The 20,564-nt window shown below is 40.5% G+C and overlaps 1 protein-coding gene across 1 annotated transcript in view; it reads right to left on the bottom strand.

The window, feature by feature from the left end:
- The window catches only part of PLEKHG7 (pleckstrin homology and RhoGEF domain containing G7), a 34,189-nt gene extending 13,981 nt beyond the window's left edge, over nucleotides 1–20,208 (bottom strand). The window contains exons 1-10 of the mRNA XM_054801620.1: nucleotides 20,086–20,208; nucleotides 17,629–18,362; nucleotides 16,418–16,440; nucleotides 11,010–11,137; nucleotides 9,662–9,702; nucleotides 7,635–7,730; nucleotides 6,384–6,533; nucleotides 4,294–4,389; nucleotides 1,912–2,007; nucleotides 508–621 (exon numbers count right to left, since the gene is read on the bottom strand). Of these exons, the coding sequence (XP_054657595.1) occupies nucleotides 508–621; nucleotides 1,912–2,007; nucleotides 4,294–4,389; nucleotides 6,384–6,533; nucleotides 7,635–7,730; nucleotides 9,662–9,702; nucleotides 11,010–11,137; nucleotides 16,418–16,440; nucleotides 17,629–18,324 (1,440 nt within the window). The 5' untranslated portion in view covers nucleotides 18,325–18,362; nucleotides 20,086–20,208. The remainder of the gene's footprint in view (nucleotides 1–507; nucleotides 622–1,911; nucleotides 2,008–4,293; nucleotides 4,390–6,383; nucleotides 6,534–7,634; nucleotides 7,731–9,661; nucleotides 9,703–11,009; nucleotides 11,138–16,417; nucleotides 16,441–17,628; nucleotides 18,363–20,085) is intronic.
- Nucleotides 20,209–20,564: the final 356 nt, after the last annotated feature.

Here is a 20,564-nt window from a genome sequence, read left to right as displayed (position 1 = left end):
CTGCTAAAGCACATAATACCCTGCATTCTGTGTTCCTGCACAACAGCTAAACCAAGCTGATATGCAGGACACATATCAAAGTAAACCATTTGATAGAGATTTTTACAATGTGGCTTGATTTTTGTTTCTATTTTTCTGTAACTGTTTTACTTGGTTAAGGTGGAGGTCACAAAGTCAAGGGATTATGTATGAAACATCTGAATGATAGAGGCTGTCGGTACGTATGTTCTGCCTGCAAAAATGCAGACAGTTGTTCCCTTTTAGCTTCCCCCTCTTGCCTGTGTTAAACTACAAGTATGGATATTTCCCATGTGGAGGGGAAGATACACTCAGAAGGGTGACTTCATATCTGTGATACTCTCTGCAGTTCAAAAAAAATCTGTGTGAAATGCTATCTACACAGTTTTGCTTCCAATGAACCTTCCTAGTCTCCTGTTAAAATCCTGTCATAAGGTACGAAGGTTGAAGACCACAACACAACCAACACCATCACCACCATCACTTTACTTTCAGGTAGATGCCAAAATCTTCTCTCTGTCTCAGGTTTTCCAAGTAGAAGACAGCAGAGGTATAGTTAAGGCAATAAATCTGGTGTGTCTGGCAAAGGTCACCCTGGAAAAACTGCAGAAAAGAGTTGGAAACTTAGCAAGGAAGAAAAATATCATGACAAAGAGAGGAACAACAATTTTGGTTTTGTAATGTGCATTTTACCTGAGATTTCCTTGTAGCTAGGAAAATAGAGGAAGAGGGAAAGGGGGAGTTAAAAAAGTAAAGGGCAAGTCAAAAAGTGGTAAAAGAGGTAAAGTAGTAAAAACCCCACAACAGTGCTCAAGCAATGCATGGGAGCACAGTTCTAACAGCTATGCAGAGGTGTGAAGCATTCTTAGACTTTGTTCTCATTAGAAATAAATAACGTGAAATTCATGTAGAAGCTGAAGATAAAACCCACTATCTATGCAAAGGCATTACATGGCCTCATATAGCATGTCACTTTATATCCAAGGGTGTTAGATAGCTCTGAGAAATGTTGAATGTCATTTGTGATAAAAATCAATTTTGTCTGGGATTTTCTGTCTCACACAAACATTATCGATAAGAACGCCTGAAGTCAGAGGTAATGGGGGTGAGAAGCCAAGCTCTAGCCTCCCTTTCCCTTTTTAAAATCCTAACCCTGAGGTAGGATCTGTTTTAGTATTTTCCCAGAAGTTTTCTAATGGCCTCTACTGCTAGGGAAAGTTCAGGTCTATGAATTGATTTTCTGTCTGTATTAATATTTCCAACTTTTCAGTCACTGGGAAGTTGTGCAGGAAACAGAGCCCCTGGAGATTGCTGTTTGGACAACTGCCATGTTTACGGTGCAGACTGCCCGAAAGGGTTGCAGGGCAGTGCTTGGCAGCGGCAGGACAGCTGCGTCTGTGCCTCTCTCTTGTTTAGCAGACACAGGCCAAAGTGCAAGAGGTCTTTCAGTCCTACTGAGCTCTTAATTAAGCACTCAAATACACTTGTGGGTCTGGTCCATAGAGTAAAGGAAGGATCTATGCGACGAAGTGGAAGGAGGCAGGGAACATTCAGCAATGGGGCTGGGGCCTGGTCTCAGGGAAACATCTTCCATAGAGGGAGAAGCTCATCTCTGTCCGTGGCAAAATCTCCTCAAGGTTCCCCAGGAAGGGAAAATCTTTCCATACTTTGTTCCTCGTACAGGGCACCTTTCCATGACCACCTCAAACGTGCCAACGAATAAAAATAAAAACATCATACTGACAGGAGGTGCTTGAGGCTGAGACCAAACTGCCTGTGACAGATGTCATGCCCTTGACTGACGTGATTGCTCTAAAGCACCTGCATGCTATGATAAATGGTCTGCTGCAAGGACCTGCTGATATTAAGCCGGAATACTTCTAATTATGTTACCTTTCTGAGTATGGAGCTGAAATCCATAGGAGAGTCTGACTTGCTGACATGCTCCTTCACAGTTTCAAAGAAAGTTTTCAGAAAACTGAGACTTATCTAAATAAGGGGTGAAAAAGAAAAGAGAAATTGGCATCAGTGATCTTCTGAAGTGAAGTTTAAAACAACTTTATTTCCCATCCCTGGTGCCTTCAGGCTCCAGGCCTAATGGGGTGCCTATACTTTTCTCCCTGACACTGCCAGAATTAGCTTCAGAATTATGCCTGGAATGCTTTGATTAGTCAGAAGCTAAAACAAATCTACAGAAATACCCACTTACCTCATGATATTGCCATATGACAAAAGCTTTGAAACAAGATTACAGTTATTCCATTTAGACTTATTTTAGGGTAGCGGCTGAATTCAACATGAATTGACATGGAAAATTACAATACATGAATGGTATCTACTGGAAAACATTGATTGTGTATGACAGGGCTGTGACAATTAAGGAAGTCTTCTCATTCATTTGAAGAAGATGCCATCTTTCACAGTTTGAGTTTGTTTCATACTATTGGAGGTGAAGGAAATTTCTATAAAATGCTGTAAAAAGTCACATATTCCCTATAAATTAACTTTATATGTTCACATTGGACTCCACAGGTGCCCACACTGTCAGTCAGATGTGGATGAAAGCCTGCTCCTAAGCCCAGTTCAGGTTGCCTCCTGAACACCTTGTTTGCATACAAATTCATGACCAGACTCAGCTTTAGGCCAAATTTTAGGCCAGAAGGGAGCATCACCCTCTGTGATACAGCTATGAACTGCTGTTGTAGCTGCACACGCTGCTTTGTTTGGTGTATTTATTGGGGCAGGATTGCTTATAGGGTGATGCTTATTCTTTCATTTTGACAAGAGTGCATTTTACATCTTTTACAGCATGCATTTTTTCATGGATTCAGCCTGCTGTCAAGAAGAAATGCGTGCTGTGAAATGCATGTAAAAAGGCATAAAAAGCTTTGAGAGCAGCTACTTTCTCCTGTACTTGATCACTATTTTATATACAAGTATGCATAATAGATGATCATTTATCATCCTCATTAATAAGGACAAAACAAAATAGAAAATATATTAAAGATAATTCTCTCAAGACATGACCAAGCTCCAGTCAAGCTTGAAGCTTTTGTGATAGCTAAATGGCACACAGCAATATACCCCACTCCTTTGAACAAGAACAAAGGAATCAGCGGCCACACGTCAACTGAACTCTAATAGTTGGCTGCACTTATGGTCTTAGCCCACAACAAGTGCAAGGTGAAACACATTAGCTAAAAATCTCTTTCTTTGTATGTCCAAACCTGCTCAGGTGGTCACTTGCAGCAGCTCACCTTGTGTGTGGTCAGTCACTGAGCAGAGGCGACTTACTCGTGTGTTTGAGCTCTGGCTAATTGTCCCTACTCTGAAGAGCATTTCTGCTTTTCTTGTTTTGGCTAAAAAGGGAGATGTTAACTGTTAAGGCAAGGGAATTACAATAAAGGAAAGAACTTGAAGTAAGCAACTGGTTTAGGGCATGTGATATGATTGTGAACAGTTGTTCAACTTATGCAGCTGAAGAGCCCCTTCCAAAATTCACTTTGTTACTAAGGGTGAGGTGTCCTGTAAAAGAGCTTGCAAGCTAAGAAAAATTTCTGGTTTTTTTCTGAAGTTACGTAAAAGCTGTTTTGGACTTTTGGGTTCCTTTAACTTTCAGGAACTGAAAATGGTCTCCCAGCAACTGACCCCAAGCAACAAAGAGCTGGAGCACATCACAGCCAAGCCTCATGGTCTCCCTCCTCCCGGAAGCTGGAGGGTAAGTAGCACATGAACACAGAGCATCCAGCTGGTGTGGGAGATATCCTTCCACCCACACCGACGGAAACCCCAGCTGGAGAGGGCTGGTCATAATTTTGTTTTAACTTGCTTTACTGGAGTGGCGTACTAGATAGCAAAGTCTTTGTGCCCATCTGTTTGCAAAAGGAAACTTATTGTAGTTATTTTGCCATTCTTACTGTTTTGCTGTAAGGATTGTGCACTTGGAGTGTATCTTTGCAAATCCTTTCAAGAGGATGTTGCTTATGAGAGTTAGTCTCAAACTCGTGATTACTTCAGAAACTGCCAAATGAGCTCTCCTCTGTGTTCAAATGCCTGTTTATCTTTTGCTGGAGGCATATGAGAATAATTTGCACTGGTAAAACTTGACCCCCACTGATATATGAAACAGAAATGAAGGAAAGACTAATTATTTGAACTAAGTTCCAAATGTGGGCATTGAATCTGCATAGAAGCTTTATGGGTGGTTTCTCATCTCCTTTTATTGGGCTGGTTGATTTCTGATCTCAGTAAGACTTTTATTTTTTTTTTACTCACCTTGTTTAACTCCTCTAAGTTTGCAAAAAGTCTCCACAAATCCACATCCAAGAGAAATTCATTACTCTGGAGGTATTTCAGAGTGTTCATAAATATCTTTAAAACCAAAACAAACCCATGTTATTTACCAATTCAATATATCTATTTTTTTTTCTTTTCCCTGAAAAGAACATGTTTGCAATGTAATTCTCATGAAATGATCATTTGATTTGGGGAGGGTAAAAGATGACACTCCAAGAAACTTTTCCTGACCTGCCTGAAGGCTAAATATTGGGCTTCATGTGAGGAGGAGGGTATCAGTGATGTCTCTGCGGCTGCCACAGAGGCACCTACGTCCCTGCTGTGCTCTCTGGCAGAAGAGGGGCAACTGAGCCCCCTGCTGATCTGCGCAAAGGAATTAATAACATCAGAGTCATAGTTACAGATTTCTGTGACCTTTCTAAATGCTTTCCTTTCTACCCCCTGCATCTGCTGCTAGATAAGTTGTTTAGAGTTACTGTGGGAAAATAAATACTGTTGGAATAGCGTAATTAGAGGGCTCATGAAGGTTTTTCATCTCTTTGGATCATTTTATTAACCTGTATTGAGTGAAAACTGCATGTGTATTTATTGGCTGTTTAAGCTTTTATATTATTTAAGCTCTGATGGTGATCTTGGAGCTGTGCTGAATCTGACCTAAATCTGAAAAAGGCTTAAAAAATATAGGTTACAGAGTAGAATTTTTTGTATATGTGTGAAAAGCATTAATGAAAAAACCCATCACCCAGGTGTCAAGACTGAAGAGCTAGTGAGAGTGTTTGCTTAGCCTTGTGTAATTCTTCAGTTGCCACAAAAAGTTGACCTGAGAGTTTAAAGGGGATCTACGGTGGTCTTAGAGTTCCTTGTGGAGATTCATTAAAATCAGTGGAATATTTCTATATATAGAAGTACTTAGGGTAGCAGGTATCTGTAAAACTGGCTACTCAAATTCAATGAGTTCTTTCTTTGTCAGGAGAGTTTGGGAAGCTGGCATGGGCTGAATAGTTTATTATTCTTGTGTCACACAGGGCTGGCTAAGGCTTGTCTGTGGGTTCCCACACTGGACTCACCAAGGGGCCTGCCTGTCTCCTGCTATCCTCATCTTTCCTGTTATCTTCATCCTTCCCAGGATTCACCTGTTCTCGATCTACTCAGATCTCTGAACAAAGTGTACAGAAGGAAGGATGCTTCCATCCTGACTTGGACCAATAGATGGTCCTGTCATCCCCTTTCCTCTCCCTTCCTGTTCTGCCCCACCAAGGAAGAATTCAGCCCACTCCTCTATCCCCTTTACTTTGCAGTACTTCTTGTACTGCCTAGGCTAACTTTTCAGCAACATGGAAAATATTTCACTAATCTTTGCCCTTTAATTAATAAAAGAACAGAAATTGTCTGTGCAGAATAAGAGAAAAATGATAGGAAGATATTTAGGGAAGCTTCCAGCCTTTTAAATGGATACACTAACTTTTGATGTGTGATGAATGTAAATAGTGCAGCTATTCTTGTAACAGTGTGTAATATTCCTGTCTGTATTTCAAAGCTCTTAAAATTCACCATGATGGAGGCAATTTGGAGTTTTTGGGAGAGGAGTTGTTTATTAGTTTGCTTGTTTTCCTGTAGTATTAGAACTACAGGTCTGCTGAATACTGAGCTTTTCATGTTCTAGTCAGGATAATCTAACCACAGCTTTATATGAAGTTAAATGAAGAGTATAAAGTTACAGACTAGCAGTAGAGAAATATTCAGTATAGTCAACTGGAGAGTTGATTCAGCCCAGCTCTAGTGAGAGGAATAGTGGAATATCAGCTGAAATTACTGGAAGGATCTGTAACCAGATGGTGTTTGCAAAGCACTAGAAAGTCATGTCCAGAAGAAGAGATGCCATCAAGGAGATAAAAACCAAAGGGAATTGTGGAAACAGGATGAGCAGGCAAGATGGGACAAAAACCCAAGCTCTTAAGTCATTCCCCCGTAGACACCCAGTGAGAGGTTACAGGTGGCTTTATGTCTGCCATACTGACAGCAGGGTAAATAATGTTTCATTATTTTTGAGAAATGAAATCTGAAGTTACCATCTTGAGAACCAGCAAATGATCCAGAAAGTATGTGCATTCACTTGTGAAAAGTTCCCACACTGCTGCTTCTTTTTTCACTTCTAACCGGCTGTCGACATCTTTCTGCTCAGTCTGTTGCTCCTTTATAAATTCATGCCAAGATTTACTCTATTGATTGAAGAAGAAAGAAAACCACTGACTGTCGCATCAACTGCTTCAGACCTCATGAAAAGAATCTATCATCTATTTGCTCATGTAAAGAGCCTGACTGCCAGTATTAGTGATTCTTCTTCTGAAAGTTTAAAGATTCCTTTAAAAAGATTAAAAAACCTGACATTGTCCTCCAAAATACATACAAGTATTCCACATTGAATATGGAATAATACAGTATGACAGTCTATGTTTTTAGGATGCTGTATCAAAAAATAGTGGGCAGCTTGCAAATGCTAAGGAATTTAACCTGTTGTGCTGCTGCTGGAAAGCAGGGATGGGTGATAGCTTCCTATTTTCCAGATGGTAAAATCAAGGACTAGGTCTTCATAGGTACTTGGATATCGTTTTGTTTAGTCCTAAGGTGGCCACTGTCACCTTACTGACCTGCTCCAAAGTCAGACGTTCACATGTAAGGCACTGACAGGAGTCAACAGCCAAGTCTTTGGGGAACTGCATATAACAGCCTGCTGTGAGAAGCGAAGGTTTGCTTTGGAGGGGGGATGGTGTTCGGTGTGGGATATCTGAATAGACCTGGTAGCCCAAGTTTGGTGTTTCTATGGCTAGGGGGGCCTGGAAGCCAAGAGCCTTGTTTATCTGGTATACAGGCTTTGGTGGGATTTCTGCAGCTGAACCTTGGTGTTGGCGCTGACCTCTGCGTGGCCACCTCTGAACGCACCCCTAAGGCAGCAGTGGGGGTGACTGTGCCCCGTTTGGCATCTCTGTGATGCTGCAATTTCTTTCCCCATATCTGCAGGTGCTGCTGAGAGGGTTGATGCCGTTTTCTGAAGATGGTACCTCCCTGATCTGGGGCAGTCTGGAAGCCTGGCAAAATCCAGGTGGTTGTGAGGAACCGTGCTAACCTTCTGCGACGCTCACAGTTTCCCCCTCGCCCCTCTATTTCAAACAACAAAAATATACCTTATGCTTATGCATTAATTTTACAGAAAGATCTCATATCCAAATTAACGTAGTGAAAAAAGGTAACTTGAAAAGAACACAAAATTTTTATCCCCATCTTTAAGTATCCTTGGTACAGTATACTGAGTATTTTGATACCTTAAAGCAGAAAAATTCGTATGTGCTGCAGTCTATCATCTTAGCAGTTGAAAGACAGTTTTCCAGATCAGATGCTTGCTTCTGTTTATCTTTACCCTGTTGAATGACAAAAACCCACCCCTGATTTATATGTTTTAAAGACCATTAAGAAGTCTACCCAGCTCAGTAACCTTGCTCTGATCTATGAGGAGCTTGCCCTTAAATGAGTGATTTCTTTATATTTCCAGGCTCTCCTACACAGAGATGAGGCAGCAATGGCAGGTTTAGTTGTAGCTATGGGTGGGGTGTGTAGGTGGCTTAGGTGTGGGCGTGTAAGATGTTATTTGTGTAACACAGAAGTCTTTGGCAGCGCAAACCATTGATATGGTGACAGACAATGGGCTACCCTTGGAAGACAGAACAAATAAAATATTTTGCTTCCTTCAGCACTGTCAGAAGTAGGGGACAACAAACTCAATGGAAATCATCCTCCTGCCATAGGTATATAAAGCTTGCGTGTTTGTTTATTTTTAGTTTGTATTTGATCTAGGTATTGAAAAAACTCCTTTGCTCAGTTGTAGAGTAGTGTCTATAAAATGAGCTTTTAGAAAGCTTAAAGAGCAGGAGGAGTTTGTCTCCTGTGTGTGAGGGATCATGAAATAAAAACAATTGCTTTTGGTTTGGCTTTGTTTTTCAGGCTGACAGTGCCATGTAAAAAGTTTAACCAATATTTATGAACTCTAATTTAGTGCTGTGAGCATAGACTTATAAGGTGTTTGCCTAAGTTTTATCTGCTGTCTGGAACAGTACACACATACTTCATGGATTTCTATTGTCTGAACTTTAGGCAGTGAACTCCAGCCAATTTTGAAATATGTGTTTGATTATAATATTTGAAATTCAGAGTTTAAGCTCAACTCTTAATTTTGAAAGATAGCTTGAAATGGAGCAGAAATAATAATGCAATCGTGTATACACACACTTAACCAATGCACCAAAAAATGAATCTTCATAAATTAAATTTTATGGCATTTAATAGTTTCAGAAGCCACTTTTGACTAAATATAAAATGCATTTTATGGCAAACTTCAAATATTTTGCTCAATTTAAAAATTCTCAGTTTTAGGCCATGCTCCTTCAAATACTATAGAAATGCTATCAAATGTAGTGGGAACTCTTGTACAGGCTAACCTGAGTACTCACATTGGTTTCACTTGCACAAACTCTTTTTTGATAGTTGAGACTTAGAAGATAAAATGAAAAAACTGTTAGGAAGGGACTGTTCACAATTTGGGGTACAAAGTTATCAAGACACTTGTAAATGATTTTTTGAATGATGAACAACACTCCAAAAGGAAATTTGGATACCATAGTAAGTGAAAGTTTTCATAACTGGAAAATACAAGGAGATATCTTGGACAAGGAAATTAACTGAAACCTGTTGGTGGGTATGCTTTTACTGATGAGTGTGAGGGTGCCCATGAGGACAGGAAAGGCCTAAGAAAGCATCTAAAAAGCTACTTTGATAGGTAAAGCTTAGATCCCTTCCATGTGAGTGGGGGTTAGGCAGATACTCCCGAGCCGTAAAGCACTAAGGTCTAGCTTGGCATGCAGAAAATACAGGATATGTTGTGGTCAAAGCAACAATGCGACTGACTTACCCACCTTGTGCCCTCTTACCGCAGGGAGCTGCACTGGACCTGCTGCCACCCTGGAACACCTTGCACGAGAGCTCCTGCATTGCCCACCCCGCTCTGTCCTCCTGGTGCCAAGGGCACCTTTCCTCCCACCACCCGTTGGGGATGGGCAGCAGCAGCGCTGCGTTTGCACGTGCACCGCGTCCAGCGGCACTGGTGGCGGCACTGGAGCCACCCTACCTTCCTTGCAGGTTAATGGCCAAGCAGTGCCAGGGTGGGCTGAGACCTCTGAGTTCAGCTCACCTCCTGGCTGCCTTTCTCCAAGGGCAGTAAAGGAAAGGAACTCTTTTTACCCAGGTTAGTTGTGGGAGAAGGCAAGGTCAGTGGAAAAAAACATGGTGAAATACTCACAACTCCTCTTTTGGCAAATGGCCACCTTGGCTTTTTGGACTCTAATGGGTAAAACAAATGTGTTATCAGTAAAGAAACAAATAGCTAAAAATAAAACTTTTACTTTATTTCTTTATTTTAGATGAAGCCTGATATACTATACTCTACTTGGCTCAGATTTAATACTTGTGTTTAGGCAGTTTGTGCACCAGATTTAAAACCCATTAAGCCTGTAGGGTTCCTCCCAGCAAGAATTATGTCTATCTGTAATGGGATCTTGGACGATGCTAAACACTCCCACTTGCTGCAGATGATCAGTGTGTGATTGCCAATACTTTACATGAGAAAACACATCATACCTCAAGCCAATTCTTGAAGATATTAATTGTTTTGAAGCAAGAATTAGGCTATATCTGCTCATTAGTGATATCTTGGGGCTATGCAGGTATTTAAAACTCCTGTGAACAAACAATCCTACAAACCCTAAACCTCAGCTCTGTCGTGGGGCTGGCACAGCGGTGCAGGCTGTAATTCATGGTCGTCAGTGAGGCACAGGGAAAGCTGGGGATCTAGATGTAAGAATGCACTGGTGAGAGGTGAGGAATGCCTGTGTTTTTTCAGCAAGAGATTTGAGAGTTTTCTACATGTGGCACCTACCTTCAGGCCTGTGTGTGACTGGGAATCGCAGTCAAAAACTCTCCTATTGGATTTTGAAGGCCTTGTTTGTTCTTTCTAGGGATGGATGGATTGTTTGCTTTCATGAAACTGCTGGTTGTGACATTGACTTACTTAATTTTTTGCAAAAATTTTGATCTCTGGTCACCAGCATCTTCTGGTCTCTGGCAATCACACTGCACACACTATACTACATTCCACAATAGATATTTGTGGAAATTGCTTGCAGGTCTACGTTTCAGTGATGGAGCAACTTCTAGCAATGAGTTGTGTCTGCTGCCCTCGTGATTAGAGCACTACTGGAAAGGGTGGCATGGGCCACTCTCTTCCCTCTGCTTGAAGCTGTGCAGGTAGGAATTTGTAACACAACTGCTTGCAGATGGAGATCCTGTCCTGGGCTCTGGTTGCTCCTAGTCTGTGGCGGAGGGAGGTGACCTCTGTCCTGCTCCCCTCCCTCCCCCATCTACCTATTACATTTTGCATTCAACAATAAAATGAAGGTAAAAAACCCCAACATCGAGGGGAATTTTAAAATTAGTGATGAAGTCACTTTGGTGTGGAGCAACAGGATCCCCCACGGAGGCTGCGCTGCCTCATGTATCATCGTTGCACTGATGCTCCCTCACCATCCCACACGCATTTTAGTTGTGGCTTTTGATGGGCTCAGGTGAGAAAACCCCACCCCGTATCTGACCTGTGCTTAGCGGGAGGGCCGCATGGGGCAGGTAGTCCATGGCACTGTCTGACACCAGGAGGTCTCCAGGGAACACCTCGAGTCCCGGCAGACTCACTACCACGGAGCTGCGCCTGCGCTCGGCTGATCTGTGAGACGCAACAACAACACACGTCATCTCTCTCCGCTTGTGGCTGCAGAGGAAACTTCTGAAGTGCTCCTTCCTGATACAGGAGGAAATGAGCTAAAAAACCAAATCACAGTGGCTATGACATAATGTGGAACATTGAGCAGAAAATTTCAGTGACTGACAGCTAATATCTAATTATCTTTCCAGTTCCACATTGTTGCTAAGATCAAGGTGCTTATGGCCATGGCTTGCCTCAGATAATAGCTGCATAGAGAATTTAAATATTGGAAATTCCTGGGTTCTTCTGAGATTAGGCAAAAAGTGAGTGGAGATTTTGGAATGATTGTTTTAGCACTGGAGTCCAAAGGAGCAGTTAAATACCATGTCCCTAGCTGATATGTGGCTTGTCATTACTTTTAACCTTCATATAACACTGGTGATTTCAAGAAAAAACAGCAAGCTAGTGAAACAGTTAAAATATTTTCTTTTTTTTTTTTTTTTTGTGATTATGGTGGGGTTTTTTCTTTTAATATTTAACGTTTTGTCTAGTTTCTGCTATTTTCTTTCTGAATCTTTTTTGGCATTTTTGCTGCTAATTCAAATATTTTGTATTTTGAATATAATATGACTTAGCAGCCCTGCTGATCGAAAACAAATGGCTGTTTCCAACTATTGTTGTTACTAACGGAGGGCATTGTCCAGGATGTAGATCCATCAAGTGACACGGGCATTCTGTATCCAACAACATGTTTGTGCCAGAGGCTGCTTGCATTCAGATAGAGAAACTATTGGTGCACATCAAAAACCTTTTTGGATTTTGCTAATAACTCACACTGATATCTAATTAATTGTGTAGTACACCATTCCAAAGTGACTGGTGTCTACGGCTGCTGTTGTGCTCTCTTCAATTGACTCTGTTAGAGTTCAAAGGATCAGTAATTAAGTAGCTGAGGGAGGAGGCATGAAATGTGCGTACGTGTGTAAAAATTCTCTTTTTCAGTCACCATTTGTTGTGTATGGTATTTTTTGTCAGTTAAGTATAATTCTTACTGTTTTTTTTTGCTAGGCAGATACCTTACTGTGAGTATCTAGCCATTTGCCAACACCTGATGGGAAACTTGGCACGTATATTTTTGCCTATAAGTGCATGAACAGTCACTTGACAACTGATCAGCCAGCAGATGAGCTCTGAGGTAGAGAACTGGGATTTGATGTGTATAGCAGGACATGGAGATTATACTTTTTGTTATGATCTGACAGTGACATTGCTTGCGATTGCCTTAGCTAAACCAATTGAATTGTACAGACGAAAGGGAAGACTGCTCCTAACAACAGAGAGGGCTGTAGGCTACCAGAAGGGCCAGGTCTGGGACTTTAACACTTGAAACATGGACATATTAGGGCTCGAAAACTACGCGTTGAGGAGTTTACAATGTGGAATGTACAAGTTCTCTGAAAGCTTTTCCTTTTCTGGTAGTCTTACTGAATGGGGAACATAGGATCTGTGTATTTAACTTTAGGGATTTACAATGAAACTCTGAGGTTTCTCATTAAATTGAACCTAACATGTGGTTTGAGAGCTTTTATGGATGGGGTCTATTTCTTGGTTGTCTGCCAGCCTGTACCAATGCAAGGGAGACTGCTTCCTGACGAGGGGTGCTGAGTGTGACCCAGTGCAAATTTCAAGTGTTGCTAACAGTTGTATTAAGATGCGTCTGAAACCTTTAGAGATTCCACGATGCAATCTCTTGGGCAGCTGGGTTATTATACAAGCCAGATGCTGCAATATAATACAAGGATAATTCTTAAAGTTGTCACTTCTGTACTAGGAAATTCAGGAGATTTATTTCAGGTTGGATTCACTGTAAAATTTTGCCAATGTATTATTGATTTTTAAAGTATCTAGCCTACTTCAATTTCAGAATATATTTTGAAGCTGGAGGCTAGCAGCTTATGAAGATTAGTAATGGTAAGCATAGTTTCATTGTGACAGAGTTAAATGGTGTTATTTCCCTAGATCAAAAAGACCTTGAACTTCAGACACACGTATGTCTAAACAAACTCTTCACATAAGGTATGCAAGCCTGAGCTGTGTGGGAGCATGCCAGGGTCACTTAGATGTGTATCTACAATATATCTTTGCAATCTGACATGCCTGAGCTGATTAATGACTTACATGCCTAAATTACGTACTCAGGCTTCATAGATGAAGGTACAGGTATCTGTGATCACCTGGCCTGATGCCTGTAGATGTATTAGATACATTGGATGCTTTTTGTTTTACTGGAGAAATTAAACTACTGAAGTGCTGTGTAATGCAATTTTTGAGTTTTTAAGTGTCTGTGCAATATTTTAGCATCTCTTCATGCCTGCAGACCCTGTAGCTTTGCCTTTTTCTTTAGTTGTTGTTTTTCTTACTAGGGGCAGAGGACTGAAGCGTTTGAGTGAAAGAAATGCTTGTACTTTAGGGATGAACTCAAACACCTGAGGAGATATCATCTGCAATAATTCCTACTTTAACACTACTTGCTTTGTGAAAAAAGATAATGACACAGGTTTGCATTACAAAGTTATGGAAAATTATTAGAGACACTGAAGCAGATCATGCTCTGGAAAAATAAATATCTGGCGTATATAGTTGTTTCTAGGGCATGGAGAGTTATGAGCTGATTGCTTTTTAGAGGTATATACCTTTATATGTCCATAATCTTAGCCTAACTAGCTGTCCCAGGGAACAGACATCTGTATAAACCACCTTACTTAAATAACAGATATGTTATGTAAAGAAATATCTACTAGATGAGAGTAAAAGCAACTGAAGAGGTTACGAAGGTCCACATTATAGGGTGGTCACAGTACTGAGTAGCTGCCAGGTGATGAGACTGTTACCCAAGGCACTCAGGGAGGGTATTTGGACTCCCTGATTCAAAGAGTTGCCTAACTTTTTACGGGCATATGAGACATTAAAAGAGGAAGATGAACACTTCAAGATAGATGAGTCCAGCTCCCTCAATTCATTGAAAATGAGATGCCTTGGAAGTTACCGAGACGACTCTTCATTAGCTGGTTGTCTTTAGGAAATAATGCAGTCTATTTTTCCACCTAGTCTCTGATTTGCTGAACTGGGTGAGGAGAAAATGAACTCAGCATAAACTAAAGGTTTTGTTTCATCAACATTTCCTTCCATGGCAGTGTTGGCTTTAGCATCTCACCCTGTCTCCACCACACACACCTCTCTCTGTGCTGCCTTTCTGGTCCTTTTTTTTTTAATTTATTTTGGCTGATTATTTTTAATCAGCATCAGTTCAGCACGTTGCCATGCTGACAGAGACGTACTGGCATTCCTGACTGAGGGCTGTGTGGGGGAAGGCTATTTAAAATGAGCATTGCTGCTTTAAGAAAGGCTTTTGAAAGTACAGAGGTGTTCATTAAAACTGAAGGATGAAGGTATGTTTTTACCCTGCATGATATATAAGCCAGTCTTGGAGGAGGATTGCCAACTGTCCCAACGCGCTTCTAGATGGAGAGAATAATCTGACATTTCAGCGGTTTTCTCTGGCTGTGATAAGAAGGGATTAGTTGTTATGGGGTTAGACTAATGACTTGGATAAAGAGGAGCTGAACACAGGTCTTTCCCAGACCTTGGACCAAATTCAACCTGACAAAAAAGTTTAAAGCAGAAACTGGTGATTTTTGTTTTACTTCCCCCCCCTTCTAATATTGGTCAGTACAAGAAATAAAATCATAATATATCATCCAAACATGCTTTTCTCGATCTTTCCTGCTGGTGGCTGTAGAACAAAGCTTGCGCTGTTCCCTGTGTGATTTATTGATTTTAAAATATGTCTGAATAGAGGTCCAGAGCCAATACCCTAGCTGGCATAGAGTGGCTTCCTTCTGAAGCTACCAGGCAAGTGGCACCAAGAGAAAATGTGTACATTAAATGGTCAATGTTCTCTTGTTTAGCCATTTGCATTCAGTATTCAAATTCTCCCCTGAAGTTTGCTACAGATCACACAAATTTCCACCCTGCCACTGACATGCTTACACATTACAGTTTTGAGTTGGATCAGAGCAGACTCTTCCCATAATAGGTACAGATCCCCTGTTTTCACACCAAGACACGAAGATCTCTCCCTCCATCTCCATTGTAAATTCAAAATGCTAAAAAGTGGGTTGGAAACTGCAACAATTCAGAAAATCTAGGAGGCCTCATCTGCAGTGAACATGTGATTTCAGGTGCACACACACATCTGTTAGTCTTGTCTGGGGAACTGCACTGTGTAATGACTCATAGACTGTATCAGCCTGCTCCAACCCACCCAGTCCCAAACGTAAACATACTTGAAACACAGACCTGTTCGTAAACTGCAGGTTATACCAGAGCTCTTACCTGAAAAATGAGTAAACGTTGGGAAGAAGAGAGGCATCTCAACTAATGATGTCTACTGCCTTAACAAGTGAAACACGTTATGGTAGAGTCACAGCAGCAGTGTACTGCCGTTTGTTGTGAGGCTACTTATGTATTCGCCAAGATGGTAGGGTGAGCACTGCACCATCAGTGAGAGAGGTATGGTTGTCAAGGGAGGTACTAGCTCCTACTTCCTTATTTTGTGGGGAGAAAATAAACTTTGTTTCCCTTCTGTAAAGGTTTGAACATCTTCAGGAAACAAACATGGCTGAATCAAACTAATTTCTAATCAAGCTTTTACTTTCTTATAATTGCTTGATAGTGCTTGATGTAATTCACTGCACAGATCTATGGAATGCAGCACCTTATCCTGCCTGCACTAACTAAAAAAATTCAAGTATTCTTAGTTTGTAGGTTTAACAATCCCCCCATCCAGTAGCAGTCCCAGATCTGCTTTGCTCATGTAGAGGAACAATATTGAGCTGTTCTGCTAGCTTCTTTGCTCCCTTCCCCCCCCCAAAGTTTTGAAGAATGTTGCTCAAGATTATGAGATGTTTCACATTCTTCAAGCTGAAATTTGACACTGCTAATCCAAACAGCCAGACCTTTTGGCAGTTAGTTCCTAGCGCAGAGCTCTCCGATGGTCCAGCTGAAATATTGCATGAACTATAGCTAAACGTGTTGGGGAGAGGGCCACCTTTGAAAGAAAATCTCATTAAAAAGTTTAGTTTAACAAGCTGGTGACAGGCATTTCACAAAGCAAATCTACAAATTGAAGTTGAGTTACACATACATGCTTCACTATTCAGTTTTGTCTTAGAGTGAAGCGTATTCATTAAAAATGTAGAGAAACGAAGCTTAGAATAAGATAAAAAAATATATGCATACCTTTGTATAGGCAATCCACTCTTCTGAAAGAAAGTGAGATATTCTTGTTACTTGGTCAGAAAGCAAGCAAGCAATCTGATTTTGTGAAAAAAGTACTCATTTGTTAACAGAAATGTACTACATAGACTTAGGCATTGGCTAATTATTTTCACTGTTGTGGAGAAAGGAGAACTCATTTGATATCCAGAATGTTTTCTATATTCGAAGTGAGAGGGGGAATAGCTTTTGGTCTGTGGCACAAAACTAACTGGTTAATAAAGATCTATACATCTATTTGACACAATCCACATTCAGTGACAAGTGTGTAGGTGTTTTGCATAAGGATGGAGTCAAGCATGTGTTCAAATTTAACTGCTTGTGCAAGGAATGCAAGGTCTTTGAGAACAGATCTAGTAGCAAACCTGGCTTGTGCAGTGCCTCTCCTTTTCTCCTTGGGGTGAAGTTATGGGGGACAGATGAATGGTGGTTTGCTGCCAGGAAAAGACAGAGGGCTAGCTCCTGCCTTGCTTATTTCTCTTTACTGATGCTGGCACTCACTGGATCAGTGCTTTGGGTTTTTTGTTTGTTTGGGTTCCCCCCCCCCGGAAAGATTGCACAATTGCCTACTCATTTATGGAGCTGAACATAAAAATGGAGGGGGCCAGTGAGTGGCAAAGCTAGGTAAGTGGATGTAAAGAAAGGGAGTGGGACCTCTTCCTTTGGTAGTAGCAAACCTTAAATTTGGCTCAATCATCTTGAATTACTTTGGTTTTGGTTTTGTTGGGGTTAGTAATGCTATTCAGTAAAACAGAATGGAGAACTGCCCTGGCTTAGGAAGAACCCAGCTGAAGGACCCTGATAATAAAATAATTTTCTAAAATCGAAACCAGAACTGGACAAATTACTTAGTCTTGTTCTTTCATAGCCCCACAAACAGTTATAATGGCGCACCAGGGTGAATGGACGGAGGTGGGAAAGAGTGGTCGTGTGCAGGAGTGGACTAGGCCAACCTGATCACTAAGAGACAAGGCTGCAACCATTGTCTCTTGCTGCTTTGGAAGAAAAATCTCCCTTCCTGTTGGGCGTAGAAGTTGGTCTGTTGTATCAAAGGAACTAGGGCCAGGTTGTAGTTCAGGTTAAGAACTGTGGTTTTGTATATGCACCGGACCATGATGGACCAACACTGAATATGCGAGACTGAAAAGGAGGTTGCGTCATCCTATTCCTCTTACCTGGACACTCTCCTGTGGGCTGGGGCAGAGGAGTCTCCTAGGCAGCGTAGCAGAGTTGGCTCTCCAAGAGTTTTGGAGTGTCTCATTGGGACTGTCATTGCTGAGAGGATCTTTTTGGCTTGGTAATTTTGATCTGGGTCTGGCAGACTCTGGATCTGTTATAGTTGTCTCAGACTTGGCTTTGGAAGACAGTAATTTTGCATGGACACAAGAAGGCAACAACAAAGAGGTAGCTGTAGTGCACCGAGGTGGACTCTTACAGATGTGGTGGAGCGAGCCAGTGTATTCCTTTTGATTCCCCAGCTGAGCTGTGTCAGAGCAGTCCTGAAATGACAGTGTTTGGGAGGCAGAGGCCATCCTTAGACGCCTTAAAGTTGGAGAAGTGGAAATTCTGGCCAAAGCATGCCGGTCAAACTGGAAAGGTGCATGATGGCTCCCAATGCACTCTGTGGGAAGCTTCAAAAGTGAAGATTCTGTATAACCTCGTCTTCGAATGTAGTCACCTGGCGGCATGGTGGTGTCCGTACAAACTGATACTGCCTGCATTTCACAGTGACTGAAGACATCTTCTGGACTGCTGCTTCCAGACAAAGCAACATCTTCTTTATGAAGCTCAGCTTCCCTGTTTAGAAGTTCCATGCTGATGCAGGTTTCTTTGACCAGGTCTGGAGAATAACCAGAGCTTGGTTGTTGCATTCTTCATTTGCGGCATGAAGATTTATAGCTTTGGGTACCTAGGACACATGATCAGGAAGGGTTCTTAGAAACTTGCTGTATGCATTTTTATATGGAGGATATGAAAATGGTAAAAAATCTAAACAAAATAATGTAGATATGTGCACTGGTACAGAAACAATTGCCTGCACTTTGAATCCTGCTTAAATGCAGGTTTCAAAAGCTTCACGACCCTATTTCAGCAAGCTGTTTGAACAGCCACTAACTTTTAGTGTGCAAGCAGTGTCAGCATCAGTCAGCAGAACTAATTAGATGGTGAAGACTAACTGTGTAATTAGGAACGCTGCCCATCTGGTACTGCAGCCGCCTAATTTCCTGTTGCCACTCCCCCATCGATAACTGAGATCGTGATACTGCTGTACATGGGATAAAAATGAAGTCACTAGCTCTCAGGACTACTACTTGCTGCAAAATTGTTTATGTACAAATACTAATTACTTGCTGAGTACATAAGCAAATACAATTTAACATTTATGTAAGGTGAGTCTAATCACTCTTGCTTTTCATCAGGAAAAGTATTTTGTAGTAAACATTATGTATACATTGTAATCAAATAATGAAGACAACAATTTATCAAAGTAACTTATCTGTTGATTGATCAGTAAATAATCTTCTGTGAATCATGAAGGTCTATTTTAAGGTATTTTGATGACTAGTCTCTCTAAAATTAGACTGGCATTTCAAGTTATAACTGAAGATTATTAATTCAGCCTCTTCAACTTCTGTAATTCAGCTTCTTTGTTTGCTAAGAGGAATCTTAAAACTGTTCATGATTGCTGGCTTCTTTGGGCACTTTTATTTCTTAGAATGAGTTTATTCAAATATATATTGACTTTTTTTCTTGAGCTATTGAATATCACACATTGAATATGATTTTTGTTTAATTATATAGTCCCATCGGATTGATTTATAAAGTGATTAGAAACAAATTATTTCATCAAGTTTGCTAGTTCAAAGTATTGCTTTTTACAAACTCTTCAGTCATCAGAAGACAATCATTCAGATCTTTACAGGAAGAAAAAGCACATCTTTATGATGGAAATGGTTTATTTCATAACTGTAGTGAATAGCCACAAATATGTAAGCATCTATTCATTTCTCTTTAATAGATAAAGGCTAATTAACACATATGCTTATTAAAATGGACAAGCACTAATAATCACATTCAAGATGTATAATGAATGACAATAATGAGAAATTAGACTATTTTCCGCTTCTGAGCAAAGATATGATTGCATACCATTGCTCTGAGACTTGCTGTTATTGCTTTTTAATCTTTCAAGACTTTAATTTTGTGAAAAGCAATCACATCTGAGCTACATAATGAAATAAAAAGTGATCATTGTTTGGCCATGCTTTTTTTTCTTTTCTTTTTTTTTTTTTTTAATAATCACCTCTTCCCCCTGCAGATTTTTGCAACTTGGCATGAAAATTCCAGATATTCAGGCAAATAGAGTTCTGTTGCAGAAATAGATAAGGTTAAAAACATATTTTTATGGAAGTCTTATGTTAGAAATATATTTTTGTTTCTTTTCAGTTTACCAAGCTTTTTTAAATTTTAAATAAGTTGAAACTTAGGAGTTTCTTTACGAGTACTTACAAGTTACTTTTATGGGTAGAATCTGTCAGCAGCAAAATATTTGTAAAGAAAATACATTGGTAAAAAAGTGCAGAAGTACACCACACTCATACAGAAAAATTAGTGTATACGATTAAACTTACCAAGGTAGCGTGGTGAAGATTTACCAACTTCCAGTATGTGACATCCTTTTCATAGGCAATTTAGTCAAATTTTCAACAAGTGCTTGATTAACTGATACTAGGCTTAGCAGTCGTGTTTTCTCTTTTAAAGCCTTCTTTCTGAATGCTGCTATAGGGAACTAGTTTTTCTTCTTGTAGATTTGTTTCTAGGGGATTTGTTTATCAGGTCAGACGGAAGTGGCTTCAGGATCAATGCCCATTTACAAAAGGTAACATGATCCATATGTTTTATTAAACTTCGTTCCCTTTATAATTCTTTTTTTTTGCACTTTTCACATTGATAAAGTTTGGCAAGTGAGATCTGTCAAGTATATAATAAGCTGCAAGAGCACACGAAATGTCTCCACTCCTCTGACAGTCCTTTTTTTTTTTTTTTGCTTGTCTTGATTCATGTGGCTGGATCTAGCTATGCATTGTTCATCCTTCATGGAAGAATAGTA

This window comes from Grus americana, chromosome 1 (genome assembly GCF_028858705.1).
Source record: "Grus americana isolate bGruAme1 chromosome 1, bGruAme1.mat, whole genome shotgun sequence".
NCBI classification, from domain to species: Eukaryota; Metazoa; Chordata; class Aves; order Gruiformes; family Gruidae; genus Grus; species Grus americana.
The sequence above is the reverse complement of the archived record's forward strand: the minus strand, read 5'-3'. Positions and strand labels throughout refer to the sequence as shown.